General features: G+C 38.3%; 2 protein-coding genes across 2 annotated transcripts; one reads left to right on the top strand and one right to left on the bottom strand.

Moving 5' to 3' along the window:
• The first annotated feature begins 237 nt into the window (after positions 1-237).
• Positions 238-3,981, top strand: LOC131330263 (pentatricopeptide repeat-containing protein At3g24000, mitochondrial). Its single transcript, XM_058363792.1, has 2 exons — positions 238-3,757; positions 3,789-3,981. The coding sequence occupies exon 1, from the start codon at positions 583-585 to the stop codon at positions 3,709-3,711; it is 3,129 nt and encodes a 1,042-aa protein (XP_058219775.1). The 5' UTR covers positions 238-582; the 3' UTR covers positions 3,712-3,757; positions 3,789-3,981.
• Positions 3,982-4,760: 779 nt separating this feature from the next.
• Positions 4,761-8,665, bottom strand: LOC131329217 (putative Peroxidase 48). Its single transcript, XM_058362304.1, has 4 exons — positions 8,243-8,665; positions 6,736-6,933; positions 5,696-5,861; positions 4,761-5,604 (listed from the first exon to the last, which is right to left on the bottom strand). The coding sequence occupies exons 1-4, from the start codon at positions 8,555-8,557 to the stop codon at positions 5,141-5,143; spliced, it is 1,143 nt and encodes a 380-aa protein (XP_058218287.1). The 5' UTR covers positions 8,558-8,665; the 3' UTR covers positions 4,761-5,140.
• Positions 8,666-21,423: the final 12,758 nt, after the last annotated feature.

Below are 21,423 nucleotides of genomic sequence, written 5' to 3' on the forward strand. Positions count from 1 at the left end.
ATTTTTGCTTGTTTTCTTGGAAACAAAAAATAGATGTTGACCTATTGCAAAACTATACTGTATTAGTTATCAATCTGTCAAAAGTAGTAGTTTTGACAAGATTAAATCCATAATTCGCATAGAGCATATACCCAATCGTTCAAATCAATCCGAAATGATGGAATTCCAGAAGAGAATAAAAATAAGAGAATTCTTTGAATTTGCATAAAAAAAAGAGAGGTAAAAGGAAATTTGTTTTCCTTGTTTGGTTATGACTTTTTTGAACTTTTAACTTTAACTTCTTTTTTTAATTTAACTTTAACTCATTACTTAAACTAAAAGGCTTCTTAATGAGGAAGAAATTTAGGAATTTTGAAGGGTAAAATAAACTCTCACATGGTTTCCTTTATTCTTCCAAAATTAAAAGCCAAACGAGAGAGGAAGGAAATCTTTCGATCTTTTCCCCTTCATGTTCTCTTTCTTTTTATTCCAAACACAGCCGTCGGATGTTTTCCCTCTGTACCCCTTTCCAAAAGATAAACCTGTCTTTTTGGCGCTCGTTTTTTATGAAGAAACAAAAGGAATTGCAACTTTCCACTGCTAATGATCAAATCCCCTCCCAAGTATCTGAAAATTCTAACGCGAATTCCATCGTCTCTCAAGCTTGGCTCTCTGTTTGACTTCTCCACCACTTCTCCATCGATATTTCCCCTTCCAAACCACTTCCAACCATGCATACAACAAACCGCAGACCAAACAATTCATCACCTTTCCCACCACCCGAAACCGGAAATCTCGAGCTTTTCCCACAAAGGTTTCTCAGAAATCACCGACGAGGCTGTTGGAAGAGCACTGCACGCGGTTTGGTTAAAGGGTTCTACCCATTTAGCAACCTTCCATATGAATACATTGATAAACATGTACTCAAAGTTTGGGAATTTTGAACCTGCGCGTTACTTGTTCGACACAATGCCTGAGAGGAATGGAGCTTCTTGGAACACCATGATGTCGTCGTATGTTCGAGCAGGTTCATACCCAGATGCAGTTAAACTATTTCGTGATATGGGTGATCCAGGGATTGAGCCAAGTGGGTATATGGTTGCCAGTTTGATGACTGCATGCAGTAGGTCTAATGATATGGTGTATGAGGGATTTCAAATTCATGGTTTTATACTCAAAGCCGGCTTGTTGTGGGATGTGTTTGTGGGCACTGCATTGCTGCAATTTTATGGCGTATGTGGGTTTTGTTCTAGCGCCAAGAGCATATTTGATGAGATGCCAGTAAGGAATGTAGTTACTTGGACTTCATTGATGGTTGGCTATTCGGATAATGGAGATCCTGCAGAGGTTTTAAATGTGTACAAACAAATGAGGCACAAAGGGGTTGGTTGTAGTCAAAACGCTTTCACTACTGTTATTGGTTCATGTGCCTTGCTTGAGGATGAGTCAGTAGGTCATCAAGTGCTTGCACATGTTATTATGTCAGGGTATGAGACAAATGTTTCTGTTGCGAACTCTCTGGTATCAATGTTCGGTAGTCTCAGTACCGTCAAAGATGCTTGCTATGTCTTTGAACACATGGTTAAGCATGATACGATTTCATGGAATTCTATGGTTTCAGCTTATGCACATAATGCGCTTTCGGAAGAATCACTGAGATGTTTCTGTTTGATGCGTCTTGTACATGGTGAAATAGATTCAATCACACTTTCCATTATGTTATCTGTCTGTGGTACTTCTAAAACTTTGAAGTGGGGGACTGGGATTCATGGACTGGCAGTCAAATTGGGTTTGGATTCCGATGTTTGGGTATCTAATACTCTTCTTACTATGTACTCTGAAGCTGGAAGACTTGAAGATGCAAAAGAATTGTTCAAAGGAATGCCGGCAAGGGATTTAATATCATGGAATTCCATAATGGCTGGCTATGTACTGGATGGGAAGTGTCTAGATGCCTTAAAAGTATTGGATAATTTGCTTAAGATGCGAAGTACAATGAACTATGTGACATTTGCTAGTTCACTGGCTGCATGCTCAAACCCTGAGTTCCTTGCAGAAGGAAAGGTGATTCACACGCTTGTCATAATGGCTGGCCTTCATGACAACTTAATTGTTGGAAATGCACTAGTAACCATGTATGGAAAGTGTGGGGAAATGGGTGAAGCTAAGCAGGTTTTCCTAAAAATGCCCAAGAAAGACTTGGTTACTTGGAATGCCCTTATTGGTGCCTATGCTGAAAATGAAGAACTAGACGAGGCAATGAAGCTTTTCAAGTTGATGAGAGTGGAACGCACTCCTGCAAACTACATAACTGTTGTTAATGTTCTTGGTGCTTGCTTGGCTCCTAATGCCCTATTGATACATGGAATGCCCATACATGCACATACAGTTTCAACAGGATTCGAGTCAGATGATTATGTGAAGAATTCCCTGATCACAATGTATGCCAAGTGTGGTGACCTCAACTCATGTAGCTATGTCTTTAGCAGATTGCTTGACAAGAACCCTGTCACATGGAATGCCATGGTTGCTGCAAATGCTCATCATGGTGATGGGGAAGAAGCTTTAAAACTCTTTTTGGAGATGCATAGAGCTGGAATAGGTTTAGATCAATTCAGCTTTTCTGCAGCCCAAACTGCTTCTGCAAACTTGGCTATTTTGGATGAAGGCCAACAGCTTCACTGTCTAGCCACTAAACTCGGATTCGACTCATCTCAATATGTCACAAATGCTATAATGGATATGTATGGAAAGTGCGGAGAAATGGATGACGTTCAAAAAATGCTTCCTGAACCAAAAATGAGGTCACGACTATCTTGGAACATATTAATATCAGCTTTTGCCAGATTTGGCTGTTTTGATAAAGCAAGAGAAACTTTTCACGATATGCTAAAACTGGGATCGAAACCTGATCATGTCACGTTTGTGTCTCTTCTATCCGCTTGTAGTCATGGTGGTCTAGTAGATGAGGGCCTTGCACATTTTAATTCGATGACGAAGGAGTTTGGTGTGCCAGCTGGTATAGAGCACTGTGTATGTATTATTGACCTTCTTGGACGTTCAGGAAAGCTTTCCGAGGCCGAAAATTTTATTGAAGAAATGCCGATTCCACCAAATGACTTTGTCTGGCGAAGTTTGTTGGCGTCATGTAGGATCCATGGAAATTTGGAGTTGGGCAGGAAAGCCACTGAACATCTTCTTCAGTTTAACCCATCAGATGATTCTGCTTATGTTCTTTATTCCAATGTCTGTGCGAAGTCTGGAAACTGGGACTATGTTGAGAATGTGAGAGGGCAAATGCAATTACGCCACGTAAAGAAGCAGCCGGCTTGCAGTTGGATCAAGTTAAAAAATGTAGTGAGTTCATTTGGCATTGGAGACCAGTCCCACCCTCAGACTAGGCAAATTTATACGAAATTGGGAGAGCTTAGGAAGATGATCACAGAAGCAGGTTATGTCCCGGACACAACATTCTCATTGCATGACACTGATGAAGAACAGAAGGAACATAATCTTTGGAACCACAGTGAGAGACTTGCGCTGGCATATGGGTTGATCAACGCTAAGAAAGGTTTGAAGCTTAGAATTTTCATGAACCTTCGTGTTTGTGGCGATTGCCATTCTGTTTTCAAGTTCATCAGTGAAATTATCCAGCAGGAAATCATATTGCGGGATCCGTATCGGTTTCATCATTTCAGCCGTGGAAAGTGCTCTTGCGGTGACTATTGGTAGTGAGGCCATGGATGAGTTTTTCTTGTAACTTCTTTGGAAAGATGAGGTTTCACTTTGGATCTTATGACTTCCATAAGTTTTTGGTGTACAATAGCTGACTGTAGAATCACAATTGTTGGTTTATTTTTCATTGCCAAATCAATGCAATGGTAATTAATCACCTCTTTGTAGGGATTTAAGATATTCTTTTTCTTTTCAATTAATTCGAATATTGCTCTTAAAATGCTTTCTGTTGCTAAGATGTGGATGTTATATATATTTTTTCCTAAAGTTAATGTTTTATGTACTCCTTAATCCATCAAAGATGAGTTTAATTGGAATTTGAAAACCAATGGCATATTGATTTCTAGTTCAGTTTCTTGGGTAACTACTTGGAACACCATCTCTTCTCAGCACTACGATTTATCATTTTTAGTTTTATAGCTTACTCATCTGTAAATTTAAATCAGGAATAATATGATTTCGCTGTTCATGTGAATTAGTGCTTTCTGTGTTTTGGTTTGTGATGACTCTGAGGAGGCGTTAGCAGCTGCACAGCTTTTCCTTGCCTCTCGCTTGTCATCGAGAAGGAAAGCATCTGTAAATTTAAATCAGGAATAATATGATTTCGCTGTTCATGTGAATTAGTGCTTTCTGTGTTTTGGGTTGTGATGACTCTGAGGAGCCGTTAGCAGTTGCACAGCTTTTCCTTGCCTCTCGCTTGTCATCAAGAAGGAAGAATCATGTGTAATATGTACTATGACAAGGAGGCTAAAAAAGATTAAAAAATAATAACAATAAAAAGAGGCCCCAAAGAAACCTGAAATTATATTTTTAAGCATAGAAAGCAGCACAACACCAACTGGTCATACATAAAACGTAGGCATGATTCAATTGATACAAGGACAATTAATATCGGAGCACACCGAACAAGGGGCAGAGCTGGACCCCAGACAGTTGCTAAGGGAATGTCTACGTAGACAACACTAGGGTGCAAAGAAGCAGCAGAAACACACCAAGACAGACAGCAACAACATAACAACCAGCACAGCAGCTGAAGGAAACCAACCTTCACAACTCTCAAGGGTTGTCTGGTATGAAAAGCACAAGAGTGTAAATAACTACAAACTGCATACGCGTAAATTTCTGCATCTCAAGACACACATATATTACATCTCGATAGAAAGATGGAGAAATCAGTAATGCTTTCATTAATGCCATTTAGAAGGGCTAAGCAAGTTTCTGCACATAACAACTAAACAACACAGATAATATTCTGTACAACTCTTTCTTCAGACCATCTCTAGAAATCTAGCATTCAGGAGAAAAACTTTGAAATGGTAATAATTGCCCTGATATGATTGTTTAGATGGCATAACCAAGTGAGTGCCCCCCAAAAATGTCATCTGTGTGTTTAATCAGATGCAGAAGTTGATAATGTCAGGTTGTATTAATTGGAACTGACAAGCCTGGAGCAGTTGATTCGGACCTGTCCTTGAGAACCAGTCAGAACACCAAAGTTCGACATCTTCACCATTGCCCTGGCAAAATCCATTCGGAAGGTTGCACCATCATCAGATGCATAAGCCCTCACCAGATCAGCTGTTTTATCATTGGCCATCAATTGTTGATCAGCAAAGAGAAGCCCTTTTCCTCTCAGTACACTATCATAGTAGTTCTTCCCAAAGACTGATCCTGCCGAAACTGAAGACCCTACAGCAGAGTCCATCAAAGACCTTGATCTCATGGGAGAAGGAGCTCCATTAGGTGAAGTGCTCCCATTAACCGAGCAAATGAGGCTCATTTCATCAAGAAAATCAGAAGGTATGGTGGGGTCCGGCTGTCCTGTCTCGTGGAAATTGTGAAGTCTCGGCCGAATGAACTCACAACCTATTTTCCCAATGTTATGCCCACCTGAGGAACACAAGGAAATGTCCAGTTTAGGCAAGGGGTGGCAATTCATTTCAAAAGATATTATAGGATCTGAGTAAGGAAAAGTGAATACCAAGAAGAGCAACAGTCTCCCTTGTACTGAACCCTCTGAGTGAAAATAGCCGGAGCGTTTCTGAAATATTGGCATCAGGCTTAGGTATCTCAGCCATTGCTGTGGCATAGTAGGATCTGTTGCTGTCCCTCCTGCCCGTAAAGAGTGGATAGAATGGGCCACCAGCCTATTTTTCCACAAGAAAAAATAAACAAGGAACATCAGTCAAAAATACAAGAGAGGGACAATACAAAGAAGAACTAACCAACATAAAAAGTGAATGGTAAGCAAATGGCCAAGATTCAAAATCAAAATTACCCGAAGACAATTAAAAATTCTACCATTAAGAAGTTGTTTAGAAGTTAAGCTATAAACTGTAGCCATCAAAGGGGAAAATAGGAAACACAGGAAACAAAGTACATTGATCTTCAATTTGCTTGAGCAAAAACGTAGAAGTGCTTGTTATCAATCTAAGCAGGAACTAATGGAGTTAGTTTGAATTTATTGCTGACTGCAACAATAAAAAAGGAGATGATATTATGAAGATCACAGAAAATTTAGTTTCAGATTGTTGCAATAATCCGATCACACAAAGGAGATTATCTAAGAAGCGGATAAGGAGTAGTGCATCCCAGTAAAAAGGCAATGGAATACCATTACTGCTTTCAGAGTGATGGTATAAGTTGTTGAGAAGTTTAAGAGATCCTAATCCCATTGATGCTCTTAACCTTTGCTAAAGAACTTTTATTACCTAAAAAATTCAGCACTAAACCAATACATAAATATCACAAAATTTCACAATCCTAAGCATAGATGTGCTTATTAGCATTCTTAACAAGAACTAGTTCAGATACTTTGAAGTTTGAACACTATGGTTGACTGAAATATACTTATACTAGTGAGGAAGTGGTTACTTACCTACTCATTTAGTTTTCCAGAAACCTAACATAATGCCTGAAGGATATGAAGCAGACTATTGGAAAAACTAGTTGGTGGCAGTAGGCAAAACATCCTTCACAACAAAGAAAATGATCAGGAAGCAGACAAGGAATGGTGCATACCAGTACAATCGAATCCCTAGTGGAAACCACAAGAATATCGGAACAAGATACAATTCCTGGACAAGAGTCTTCAAGCTCTTCTTTGATGGCGTCAATAAAATCAAAGCCCTTCAGTGTACTGTTGGGGATAGCATCTTTCTCAGTAGACTGGTTGTTATTTCCGTTGCTGTCATCTAAAAGAAGTGAAGCATCGCAACCCTTCAAACGAAATGAAAACCACCCATGTAAGGAACACTCAACACTATAGTAAATCCGTTGGAAATTTCCAGGTCAAGTATATGTAGTAACCCCACATTACGCACATAATGAAGAAGAAAAACTCAAAACCGAGATTCAAATCAGAGAATCCAACTGAGATTATGACACTACGACAAGAAGCAGACACTCCACGTGTGTTTAAAGATCACAAAACACCATTTCAACGGAACTAGAAACTGTAAAATAACTTGCAAAGGCAACAGAACTCAATCACACCACTAGTCTCATGAAATCAGCTCCAAAGAAAGACAGTCCTCAAATTTAACTGTCAACACCCAGATCATAGTTTGGTTGTATATATCATACCTATCTTCCATTGGGCATTTGAAGATAAAATGTAAGCTACGAGAAGCGTAGCATACAACCAGGTAACAATGAAACGTACTCAAACAGTGATAAAAAATGATAAAGCAAACAAAAGAGGAAAGAATGTAATCAAGAAGAGATGTTCTCGTTGTGACAAATCCCCGCAATATCCACATAATCAAGAAGATGAGGAACACTGTACACAGGTTAAGATCAGCGAAACCCAGAAGGAATTATGATATTAGGCGACCAAATAAAAATATCTAAACCCCATCTCAACGAAATACACCCTAAAATACAATTACAGAGGTAACAAAACTCATTGACCATAAATCACATGAAATCCAGGCCAAAAGAATATTATTTTTTAAACCAAGAACAAGAAACTCCCAATACCAGGGCAGAAGCGAATTTATTTATCCAATCAGATAATGTATAAAGAAAGAAAGAGAGTATCCTGCAACATGCGTCTCAAGATCACAAACCCCATTTAGCAAAGTACAGCGTCAATAACATAAATTCTGTACACGGAATTTAATCAGTACCCTTCAAAATGCGTATCGAAAGATAATAAAACCCCCGTTTCAACGAAATACAGTCAACAAATTCAAGTACAGATGCAACAGAACTCAATCACCACACAAAAGCAACACAATCTTCAAAGCTGAGGACAAGAACACGAACTCAATTCCAAGATCATAAATTGGATAGGAAAGGCAGAATATTATCGACGCAAATTTGATACAAAAAAAATTGAAAGAAGCAAGAGGAGTAGCATACGACAAGGTCGCAGATTATACTCATAGGGAATAGTATAAGATTTCCGCAACCAAGAACAAACAGAACTCAATCACTCTGTTAGTCAAGCGATATAGATAGAAAATCATGAAGCAAAAAAGAAGAAAAGGGGAAGCAATGACATTCAAGAAGAGAAATAAGAAACCTGAATGAAGCAGTCATGGAAAACAAGACGGAGGAGTTGTGCAGTGACATTCTTGTTCTGATTGAGTATCCGTGCCATTCTCGAGCGGATGATGTGCTCGGCGCTTGGGCAAGTCTCTCTGTAGAAATCGAACTGGAGGCTGGTCTCTTGTGAATCTTGTCTAAACAAAATCGGAAACCCAGATGGAGAAAAAGACGGTGAATCAAGGGGAAGAGGAGAGAGGTTGATAACGTTGACGGGCTTTGCTAGTGCTAGTGCTAGAAAACAGAGCACCATCGCCATCATGTCCCATCTGTGCCCTAGGGAGCTTGACATGATGATGATGATGATGGAGAAATTCTAGAGAGAGTGAAAAGGCGGGAAAACTAACTAGAGAGAGAGAGAGAGAGAGTGGGTTCAGAGGGTTGGAGCCACGCAACTGTGAAAACTAACTGGATAACCACCTGTATTTTATTTTTATACTACTACATAAACAACCGCTTGTAACTAACTGGGTAGGTTATACCAAGATTACCCCCTAATTGTGGCTAATTTAGCATCTTGGAATTCATCTCATATGTAAGGGTAATGCTTTACAAGAATTTATGTGCAGAGGAATTTAAAAAGAGCACCCCACAAGTTGAATTACACATTTATAAACTCAAATATATTCCCAACACTTTCGATATTTTCTCCTCGATGGTAAACTCAAAGTATTTATAAAGTCTAAAAATAATACTTGAAGTTTCTTTTTATCACTATGTGTCCAGTTTATAGTTGTTAAACAAATCAGGCTACTCGATTTCAAGTTCGTGCTCGTTTGTTAAAAACTTGTTCAAAATTGGTTTTGTCTTTAAACCACCTAAGCTTGGACAATTTTTTGAAGCTCGTTAAGATTTCAAACCAAATTCAAACAAACTATTACTTTACTCGTTTGACTTATTTTATATGAAAATTCAAGTTATTTGACATGGGCTTATGTTTGTTTTAATTAAAGCTCATTTGAGATTGTCTTGTTTCATAACAAGCTAAGTTGGAACATATTTTTAAAGCTCAGTTTAAGTTTTCAAACCAGATCAATTATCTGCTCGGCTCGTTTGTTAGTTTGCTCCTAACTCGACTAAAAGAGGAAAAAAGTTGACAATTAATTGGGTGCTCCTCGAGCACCGTGATGCCCCAACATCTTCTCAATCAATCATGGGTCCTATGTGATGTGAAATTATTCAATAGTCCAAGAGCACTGACAAATGGTGCTCCGGACCATTCACAAGCACATATTCTCATTGGGTGCACGACCAAGTGTATGAACACTAGATAAATATGTGATTCTAAAATGATTCGGCGGTGCTCCCGGACTACTGAATAATTACTCCCGCGTGACTCGACAGAAATAGTTAATGCACACCAACATCAAGATGCTTTTTAGCATGCATGGTGATGGTAGGCCAAATATGAGTGTAATTTCACTATGGTTTTGAATTTTATACATGAGTGGCTGAGGAAGGCCAACGTTGTATCTTTTCTCTATTCTCTTCAGGGAACGAACACAACCAGTCAACCATGAAGATTATCTGTCAGAAAACGTTAAACCATCTCAGCAAAACACCCCAACTGATAAGCACCCAATTGTGTAGATATTTAGTGCGACTAGTCCCGTTTTATGTCGTTTATCGTATGCTTATTTGTCATTTATAGTAATTTTGCTCATAAGGTATTTTGTTGAGTGTTTCAGGCAAAATGCGATAAAAGGACGTGTTTTGATGCCATGGACAACCCTTGAGGGTAACCAAGTGGCAAGGCCATATGGAGCGCAGTTTTGGGCTTTGAGAAAGTGGAGCTGGAGGGCCGGAGAGTTCCAAGGGCCATCGAGTGTCGAAGCGGGGCATGAAGGACTTGATCTGCCAGGAAGCAGCTCGGTATCGATACAGATTGGTGTGTATCGATACTAGATCAAAACAGAGAGAATCTCAAGCTTCAGCGTATCGATACAAAGTTTTCCCATATCAATACGGTTATTTTTGTATCGATACGGGTCCACTACGGGGAATATTTGAAATGCAGAGTAGACTGCTCGGTATCGATACGGTTACTTTTGTATCGATACGAGGTGCTGACCGACATACTTTTTGGTAGTGTTACTCAAATTATGCAACCTAGAGGGGGGGTGAATAGGATTGCTAGTAATAATTACCAATAAAAATTTATCTCTAACAATATATGCAAACAATAAGTATGCAATCAAAATAGAGAGATAGAGAGATAGAACCCGTTTATAGTGGTTCGGTCCGGATTTGTCCACGGTCCGGCCCTACTCCACTTCTCCTCAAGCAATTACTTGAAGGTTAGACTAATCTTTAAAAGATTACAACTTGTAAGTCTTGCGGGTGCTTACAAGAACCGAATGCCTCTAGCTTTCCCGAGGAGCTAGCACAACCGCAAGAATTTTCTCCGAAAACTTCTCAAAAACAATAACACCCAAATTCCAACCCGAATTTGGTCTTCTAAGCTTTCAAGTGTTTGACTCAAACACTCACTTAGGAAATACAAGTATGTGAAGAAGGTATGAAAATTATCGCTCACGACTTGTACAAATTTTCTCTCAAGAATAATATGAAAGTGGAAGAACAATGAGAATTTTTGGTTTTGATCTTTTGAGAATTTGCTCTTGCAATAATATGGAATGTTGTAGCTTGTGTATGTACTCATTAATGAGTTCTTGATGCCTTATATAGCCATCCATATGCTTCCTAGCCGTTGGAAACTAGCCGTTGGAACTAGCCGTTGGAAACTAGCCGTTGGAAACTAGCCGTTTGAAACTAGCCGTTGGAAACTAGCCGTTTGAAACTAGCCGTTGGAAACTAGCCGTTGGAAACTAGCCGTTTGAAACTAGCCGTTGGAAACTAGCCGTTGGAAACTAGCCGTTTGAAACTAGCCGTTGGAAACTAGCCGTTTGAAACTAGCCGTTGGAAACTAGCCGTTGGAAACTAGCCGTTTGATAGAGTGGTCATCCGGGTGGTCGTCTGGTTGTCACAGCTTTCTGTTCAGACAGCCGGCTTGTCAGCCGGTTCGTCAACCTGTGACTCACAATTTCATCTAAATAAACCGTTAAAGCATGTATTGAGCTCAATAAAGTCTTTGTAAATATAAATCATGAATCCAAGAGACTTTATGCTATATTTCAAGGTCACGATAATATTTAATTCGGGAATCGACTTTTCGATAATTTTGTATTTGCCGAATAAAAATATCATTGAATTAATCATCAAAATAATTAATAGAGATGCATATAAATTTTCACAAATTATAATGCATACATTTTTCAACAATCTCCCCCTTTTTGATGATGACACAAAATGATAGTTTTTATTCAAGTAGGAGTTATGCCAATCTCCCCCTTAATACATGCACCAAAGCAGTTATCTATGATCAACGAGTAATAGCAATAATCATCAGATCATAGCAAGCAATTTTTTAAATTTGCCCAAAATGGCAAGATAGATCAATTAAAACTTGGCTTTTTCTCCCCCTGTGACATCATAAAAAAAAAACTAAAAAGAGAAAAACAATAGGGCCATGGTTCCAGCACCATGCCGCTCTTGCCCTGTAGCACTCTATCTTCGTTCATTGAGAGCTTGGCGTCCTTGATTTTCGTATTCTCGAATAATGGCTGCTACAACGGCAGCTATAATGCCAATCCAATACCACAGAGTATCCACATTTACATTCCATCCGAACCATGGTGGTATTCTCATGGTAAGTAACGCACACAGCAGAATGAAGATAAAGAGTTGCATCCAAATGGTTTGGATAAACAACCTGAACTCTGCTCGTTCGGCATCTCTTTCGTAAAACTCAAACGGTAACCCTTGCGGTATGTTTGCCATTGCTCGATTTGGAAGGATAGAGATTTGGAGAGATTTAGGCCGAGAGAGAAGGAGAGATAGATAGATGAGGAGATAGAGATTGTGTTGTTGAATTTATAGAGTATGAGATTGCCGAATTGTTTGAAATGTTGCGCCGAATTGTTTGAAATGGTGCGCCGAATTGATTGAATTGCTGCGCCGAAAGAGAGATAATAGGGGATGCGGCACCGAATAGAGATAGGATAGGGGATGCGGCGCCGAATAGGACAAGAATAGGGGTGGCGCCGAAAAGAACAAGAATAGGGGAAGAAAATTGTGTTCGGGTGTTTATTGTTGTGTCCCCTTAATACATGCTCCCCCTAAAAGAGAGCTTTTTAAAGAATGCGAGGGGTATTACCGAGAATGATTATCCCTGCAAGCTTAGAGACAAGAAATTCATATCGGCGAAGTATATAAGAGACAATTTAAGCACTAAGCCATGAAGTTCATACAAACTAAGTGTAACAGACTTAATAAATCAGAGTTAGCAACGCAAAAGCTTGAATAAGTCTCAATCCTCACGGTTGTCCGGTTGGACATCCGCTTGGACATCCGACTGACTGTCACGACCCTGACCCGCCCCTTGAGGTCTTAATCATGACAAATGCCAGTGATTTCTAGCAGAGGGCTCCCAAAAGACAGATTTCCAAAACCCACGAAATTATCAGCATATAACAGATTTGTTCAAGACTCAAAATAAATGATCAAACTTGATTCTTGTACATCTAACCAACACTTAAACACGTAAAGAAGGTAGGAGATCCCTACCTCGAGGGTTAGAAGCAAGCCCGAACATGGAGGAAACCTCAAAGTGCTCCGATCATGATTCTTCTTCGATCAATAGGAAGATCTCGTCGCGTAGAACAACTTTAGTACTTGGGATTTTTCCGAAATCTCATTCTAAGGCGATGAAATCGAAGAGAGAAGTTTGGACGAGAGGTGAGAAAGAGAGAGAGTCGGTCGAGGGAGTAGAGAGAGAGAAACGTGTGTGTGTCTGCCCGGAAAAGAAAAGAAATATATGTGGGGGAGAATTATCCCCTACACACACCTTCACTTATACACCCATGCATATTACACTTGCATCCCGAACTTCTAAATTCTAGCACATTCGACATCCGAACTCATTCTCCATTTTATATCACAACTCATGCCTTAATAAAACATAAAGAATTATGGAAATAAAATACGGGTCTCTACACTGACAAATGCAGGTTAAGTCCAGAAAACGTTTAAGAGGAGTAGCATTAAAGACCATAAAACTGTTTTTCTGCATACCAAACACAGGAAAATGAATCATATGATAAAATGTTTGGAGGGTGATTTCTTTATCAAGATCATTTGTACTCTCCATCAAGTATGATATTTACGAATTCAATCAACTCAACATTGAATCCAAAAAAAAACTTTTGACATCAAGAACACAACTTTTTCATAAATGATTAGACATGCCGAGTTCTCGTCGAATGAAACAAAATTGTTCTTCACCAAGGGGTTTTGTGAAAATGTCCGCCAATTGCTTGTCGGTACTAATAAAGTTAAGTTCAATATCCCCTTTTTGAACATGATCTCTTATAAAATGATGTCTAATCTCAATATGTTTTGTTCGAGAATGTTGAATCGGATTCTTGGTTAAGCTAATTGCACTAGTATTATCACATTTAATAGGAATATGATCATATTGCAAATTGAAATCCTCCATTTGTTGTTTGATCCACAATATTTGGGCACAACAACTTCCGGCCGCTACATATTCCGCCTCGGCGGTAGATAGAGCTACGGAATTTTGTTTCTTGCTATGCCAAGACACTAGAGAGTGCCCTAGAAATTGGCAAGTCCCACTTGTACTTTTACGATCAACTTTGAAACCTCCAAAATCCGCATCCGAATAACCAATTAAATCAAATGCAACTCCACGTGGATAAAACAATCCTAAGTCATGAGAACCGCCAACATATTTAAAGATACGTTTAATAGCTTTTAAATGCGATTCTTTAGGACATGATTGAAATCTAGCACACATGCAAACACTAAACATTATATCCGGTCTACTTGCAGTGAGATAAAGTAATGAGCCGATCATACCTCGATACATCTTTTCATTGACGGCCTTACCATTCTCATCTTTGTCTAGCTTAGTTGATGTGCTCATTGGTGTGCTCGTTGGCTTTGATCCTTCCATGCCAAACTTCTTAATAAGTTCTTTCGCATACTTGGCTTGGTTGATTAGGATCCCCTCATTAGTTTGCTTGATTTGAAGTCCGAGGAAGAAGTTAAGCTCCCCCATCATACTCATTTCAAATTCACCTTGCATACACTTAGCAAACTCTTTGCACATATTATCATTAGTGGCACCAAAGACAATATCATCAACATATATTTGAATAATGAGCATATCTTTACCTTTGGCTTTAATGAAAAGAGTAGTATCAATTTTTCCACGAGTAAAGCCATTGTCAAGCAAGAATGAACTAAGTCTATCATACCATGCACGTGGTGCTTGCTTCAAACCATATAAAGCTTTTGAGAGTTTAAAAACATGATCGGGGTATACATGATCTTCAAAGCCGGGAGGTTGTTTGACATAAACTTCCTCATTTATGAACCCATTCAAAAATGCACTTTTCACATCCATTTGATAAAGCTTGAAATTTTTGAAAGATGCAAAGGCAAGCAATATGCGAATAGCCTCTAATCTAGCTACCGGTGCAAAAGTTTCTTCAAAATCAATACCTTCTTCTTGATTATAACCTTGAGCAACAAGTCTAGCTTTATTCCTAACAATATTTCCGGATTCATCTAGCTTGTTACGAAAAACCCATTTAGTACCTATAATAGTGTGATCAAGAGGCTTAGGTACTAATGCCCAAACTTTATTCCTTTCAAATTGATTTAACTCATCTTGCATGGCCAAAATCCAATTTTCATCATCTTGAGCTTCCGGAAAGTTTTTAGGCTCAATTTGAGAAACAAAAGCTTGATTTTCACAAAAATTTCTATGAGACGAGCGAGTGGTTACCCCTTTCGAAACTTCTCCAAGAATCAAGTCCTTTGGATGGTTTTGCACGAATCTCCAATCCTTGGAAAGATCTTGGTTGTCTCCCATGGCATCTTGAGGTTGATTAATAACTTCATCTTCTTTGATTTGAGAGCTTTCTACTTGAGTATCACCATCAACTTTTTCTTGAATTGTCAAGTCATGAATCTCATGTGTAATTTCTAAGTCATCATTATCAACAACATCCTTAGTAGCACAAGGATTAGATTCATCAAAGGAAACGTGAATAGATTCTTCAACAAGATTAGTGCGCTTATTATAAATTCTATATGCTTTGCTAGTAAGAGAGTAACCAATAAAGATGCCTTCATCCGATTTTGAATCAAATTTACCCAAGTCATCTTTTCCATTGTTTAATACATAACATTTACAACCGAAGGCATGAAAGTAATTAATGTTGGGTATTCTACCATTCCAAAGCTCATAAGGAGTTTTCTTGAGGATAGGCCTAATTAAAACTCGATTCAAAATATAGCATGAGGTATTAACGGCTTCCGTCCAAAAATATTTTGGCAAAGAGTTTTCACAAAGCATAGTGCGGGCCATTTCTTCCAAAGTACGATTCTTTCTCTCAACTACTCCATTTTGTTGAGGAGTACGAGGTACAGAAAAGTTATGACCAATACCATGTTCATCACAAAACTTTTCATATAAAGAATTGTCAAGTTCTTTTCCATGATCCGTACGAATGTTAGAAATAACAAATCCTTTTTCATTTTGAACTCTTCTACAAAGTTTAGTGAAATTAGGATAAGCCTCATTCTTATGAGCTAGGAACATCACCCATGTATATCTAGAGAAATCATCAACAACAACAAGACAATAATAGTTTCCACAAAGACTTGGAGAGCGAGTTGGTCCAAACAAATCCATATGAAGTAATTGCAAAGGTCTAGTAGTTGAAACAACATTTTTGGACTTAAAAGAAACCTTGGTTTGTTTTCCTTGTTGGCAAGGACCACAAAGTCTATCTTTTTCAAATTTGATTTTAGGAAGACCTTTTACCAAATTTTTTCTAGAGAGTTTTGAAATAGCATCCATACTTGCATGTCCTAGGCGCCTATGCCAAAGCCAACTATTTTCACTCAAAGCGGAAAAACATTTTATATCACAATTACTTAAATCATTGAGATTAAAAACATATACATTTTCAAATCTTTGTCCAACGAAGAGTGTCTTGTTGCTTTTGTCATTTTCAATGATACATTTGGATTTTTCAAAGATAACACGATTTCCTCTATCACATAATTGACTTATGCTAAGAAGATTGTGTTTTAAACCATTAACAAGTAAAACATCTTCAATAATAGGAGAATTACCTATATTGCCGATTCCTATGATTTTACCTTTGTTGTTGTCTCCAAATGTGACATGTCCACCATCTTTAGACGAAAGAGAATTGAAAGCCCTCTTGTCACCGGTCATGTGTCTTGAACATCCACTATCAAGGTACCAACTTCCTTCCTTGAGAGAACTTTTGAAGCATACCTACAATAGCACATCAATTCTTGACTTTTGGTACCCAAATCATCTTGGGTCCTTGAAGGTTAGCATTGATACGGTTCTTAGGAACCCAGACCTTTTTTGCATTAGAAGATGAGTATCCTTTCATAGGACAAGTAGGAGAAATATGACCAATTTTACCACAATAATGACATGTCAATTTAGAATGGCTAGAAGGAGGAACATCTTTTCCAAAAAGATTTTTGTGTTGAGTGGGATTATAACCAATTCCGGCCTTGTGAAAAGAAACCATTTGTTTTCCAAGAAGAATGTCTAAACTTTCTTTTCCATTAGTGAGTTTTGAAAGAGAATTAGTTAAATCATCAATTTGTTTTTCTAAAGATTCGTTTTTGGAAGTATCCTTCAAATACTCTTTTTCTTTTTCCAAAGAGGTTCTTAAACTTTCATTTTCTTCCTCCAAAATATCTTTCTCTTCAATTAAATCATCTATTTCTAGTGAAAGATCTTTAGCAACCTTTTTAAGAAATTTGTTTTTAGAAACAACCTTTTCAAATTCTACTTTCAACTCTTTATAGGCAATAAATAATTCATCAAAGGAATAGGATGAGTCGAGATCTACCTCGTTTTCTTCGATGGCCATGAAACACAAGTTAGCGACCTCTTGTTGCTCATCGTCCTCATCGGAGCTACTATCGTCACTATTGTCCCATGCGGCCATCATAGCTCTCTTTTTGTCATTCTTTGAATATTTTTTTGCATATGGACATTCACTTTTGATGTGGCCGGGCTTCTTGCACTCGTAGCAAATGATTGGATCCTTTTTACTATTTTCTTCTTTGCCTCCATCTTTTCTTGAAAATCCTCTGCCTTTGTGAGATGCTCTATTTTTGAGGAGTTTCTTGAACGTTTTTGTGATGAGAGCCATTTCATCATCCTCACTTTCGTTGCTTGAATCCTCCTTGCTTTTTGATTTGCTTGTTGTACTTTTGAAGGCAAGATCCTTAACTTTCTTCTCTTTTTCACCCTTGAGGTTGTGATGCATTTCCTCCGTCATGAGAGATCCCATGAGCTTGTCCATCGTGTATGTTGAGAAATCTTTGGATTGTAGGATGATGGAGGTGGTAGTGTCCCAATTGGTTGGCATGGAACGGAGCACCTTCCTTGTCATTTCGGATTGACTGTAAATCTTTCCAAGAGCTTTTAAACCGTTAGTAATACTAGCAAATCTAGCAAACATTTGAGATATAGATTCATCCGATTTCATTTTGAAGAGCTCATAGCTATGCACAAGAATATCAATTTTGGACTCTTTAACTTGACTATCTCCTTCATGTGACATTTCTAACTTATCCCATATTTCTTTAGCCGATTCACATGCGGAAACACAATCATATTCATTGGGAGTAATAGCACAAAAAAGAAGGTTCATAGCTCTATAGTTCTTTTCTATTGAAGCCTTTTCCAAATGACTCCACTCATAATCTGGTTTAGGCATAGTCTCTTCTCCAACTTTCTTAGTAGGAATAATGGGACCATTTTTGATAATTTTCCATAGATCATAATCCGTGGATTGAATAAAGATCATCATTCTATTTTTCCAATGAGAGTAATTTTCTCCGGTGAACAAGGGAGGTCTATTGGACGATTGACCTTCGATACAAGAAACATTACTAGTGGTTGCCATGGATCTTAACTCTTAGATGGTTAAATCTACAAACAAGAGCCGAGGCTCTGATACCAATTGTTACTCAAATTATGCAACCTAGAGGGGGGGTGAATAGGATTGCTAGTAATAATTACCAATAAAAATTTATCTCTAACAATATATGCAAACAATAAGTATGCAATCAAAATAGAGAGATAGAGAGATAGAACCCGTTTATAGTGGTTCGGTCCGGATTTGTCCACGGTCCGGCCCTACTCCACTTCTCCTCAAGCAATTACTTGAAGGTTAGACTAATCTTTAAAAGATTACAACTTGTAAGTCTTGCGGGTGCTTACAAGAACCGAATGCCTCTAGCTTTCCCGAGGAGCTAGCACAACCGCAAGAATTTTCTCCGAAAACTTCTCAAAAACAATAACACCCAAATTCCAACCCGAATTTGGTCTTCTAAGCTTTCAAGTGTTTGACTCAAACACTCACTTAGGAAATACAAGTATGTGAAGAAGGTATGAAAATTATCGCTCACGACTTGTACAAATTTTCTCTCAAGAATAATATGAAAGTGGAAGAACAATGAGAATTTTTGGTTTTGATCTTTTGAGAATTTGCTCTTACAATAATATGGAATGTTGTAGCTTGTGTATGTACTCATTAATGAGTTCTTGATGCCTTATATAGCCATCCATATGCTTCCTAGCCGTTGGAAACTAGCCGTTGGAACTAGCCGTTGGAAACTAGCCGTTGGAAACTAGCCGTTTGAAACTAGCCGTTGGAAACTAGCCGTTTGAAACTAGCCGTTGGAAACTAGCCGTTTGAAACTAGCCGTTGGAAACTAGCCGTTGGAAACTAGCCGTTTGAAACTAGCCGTTGGAAACTAGCCGTTGGAAACTAGCCGTTGGAAACTAGCCGTTTGATAGAGTGGTCATCCGGGTGGTCGTCCGGTTGTCACAGCTTTCTGTTCAGACAGCCGGCTTGTCAGCCGGTTCGTCAACCTGTGACTCACAATTTCATCTAAATAAACCGTTAAAGCATGTATTGAGCTCAATAAAGTCTTTGTAAATATAAATCATGAATCCAAGAGACTTTATGCTATATTTCAAGGTCACGATAATATTTAATTCGGGAATCGACTTTTCGATAATTTTGTATTTGCCGAATAAAAATATCATTGAATTAATCATCAAAATAATTAATAGAGATGCATATAAATTTTCACAAATTATAATGCATACATTTTTCAACAGGTAGATTTTAATTTTCCATAAGTAGTAACTTTCCACTTTTGGCTGTAATCTGGATATTTTGGAGGAGAGAGAATGTCTTTTTGTATAAATAGAGCTCTCTCTCTCCCTCTTGAACCCTAGCACATTACTTTTCTAGTCTTATACTCCATTAAAGTCATTTCAAGCTTTCTAGTTAATTTGTTCAAGAACACTTCAAGGTATTAGTTGTTTGTTAATTTTTCCAAGTATTAATGTTGTTGCTTTTCTTTAGATCTTCACTAATATCAAGTTTATTTTCATTTTTATCGGTTAATCATGTTTATCTTTTTTAGCATGTTTTCTAATCTTTTCAATACGTGTGAGTAGTATCGTGGCTAAGTCTTGGGTTATTCTTTCCCAATGACGTAGGTTGTTTGATTCTCAAACCCTCGGGCTTAAAAGCATGGTTTTCGGAGTTAAGTTAACCTAGCCATTTTGGTCTAAGCGAGGGGTGTTAACTCCTTGTTATGTTGTTTAGTCAAGTAGTCTTGGCAAGCGGCATATTGAGGGCTCGTGGCCTTCTACGTGTTAGATACATTAGTAAAAATAGGTTGATTTAATTTCGTTTAATCACATTTTTGGATAAACGAAGTCGTTAAAGTTAAATCTTCCGAGCGTGAGCACGCGGTCGTAACTCTTGCTTGAGTTATAATTGAGAACCAGTAGCGGCCTTTGTCAAGGGATAGACGATCCTTAGACTTGCCTCTTTTAAGTTCATTAAGAACACTTTTAGTCTTTTTCTTTAGGATTTCCACCGTTTAAAGCAAAACTAAGTTGGCCGTCTTAAACGTCGAAATCCACCTTACAATACCTACAATCCGGTTAAGCTATCTCTAATTCCTGCTTAGCCTCCGAACCTCGCCTTCCAATAAGGTTGAAACACCCCAAGCGTAGGGCTAGGTCGTCGATAGCATAATAACCGGAAAGTCCAGGATCGTACCCACAGAGAATCAAATATAGCTTAATCGGATTGTAGGTTTTATATGGTGGTTTCGGCGTTTAAGATGGCCAACTTGGTTTTCCTTTAAACGGTAAGTCTAGGGATCATCCTTCCCTTGACAAAGGCCGCTACCGGTTCTCAAAATAACTCAAGCAAGAGACACGACCGCGTGCTCACGCCCGGAAGATTTAACTTTAACGACTACGTTTATCAAAAGATGTGATTAAACGGAACTAAACCAACCTATTTTTGCTAATGTAAAAAAAACGTAGGAGGCCACGAGCCCTCGGTATGCTGCTTGCCAAGACCGCTTGACTAAACTTCATATCAAGAAGTTAACACCCCTCGCTTAGACCAAAATGGCTAGGTTAATGAAATTTCGAAAATCATGATTTTAAGCCCGAGGGTTCGAGAACCAAATAACACCCTAAGTCTTTAGGAAAGAGTAGCCCAAGACTTAGCCAAGAAACTACTCACACATATTGAAAAGGCTAGAAATTATACTAGGAAATGAAAACATGATTAACCGATAAAAACGAAAATAAACTTGATATTAGTAAGAATCTAATCCGTACAAACAACTTTAATAAACGGAAAATTAACAAACGAGAAAGACTTACAAGTGTTCTTGAAAGATTTAACTAAGAAAGCTTGGAAGACATTAATGGAGAAAGACTAACCTAAACTAACTACCTACCCCTTACAAGTGAGAGAGAGAGGAGTATTTATACAAAAAGACTCTCTCTCTCTCCTCCAAAATATCCAGAAACACACCAAAAGTAGAAAGTTGCCACTTATGGAAAGTTAAAAGTTGTCAAAAAGTAAGTCGGTAAGCCTCCCGTATCGATACTCCAAAGCCGTATCGATACTGAGCTGTTTTGCGCTGAAACTCAGGATTCCCTGTAGAGGAACCGTA

The sequence above is a fragment of the Rhododendron vialii genome, chromosome 6a, assembly GCF_030253575.1.
Source record: "Rhododendron vialii isolate Sample 1 chromosome 6a, ASM3025357v1".
In the NCBI taxonomy this organism is placed as follows: Eukaryota; Viridiplantae; Streptophyta; class Magnoliopsida; order Ericales; family Ericaceae; genus Rhododendron; species Rhododendron vialii.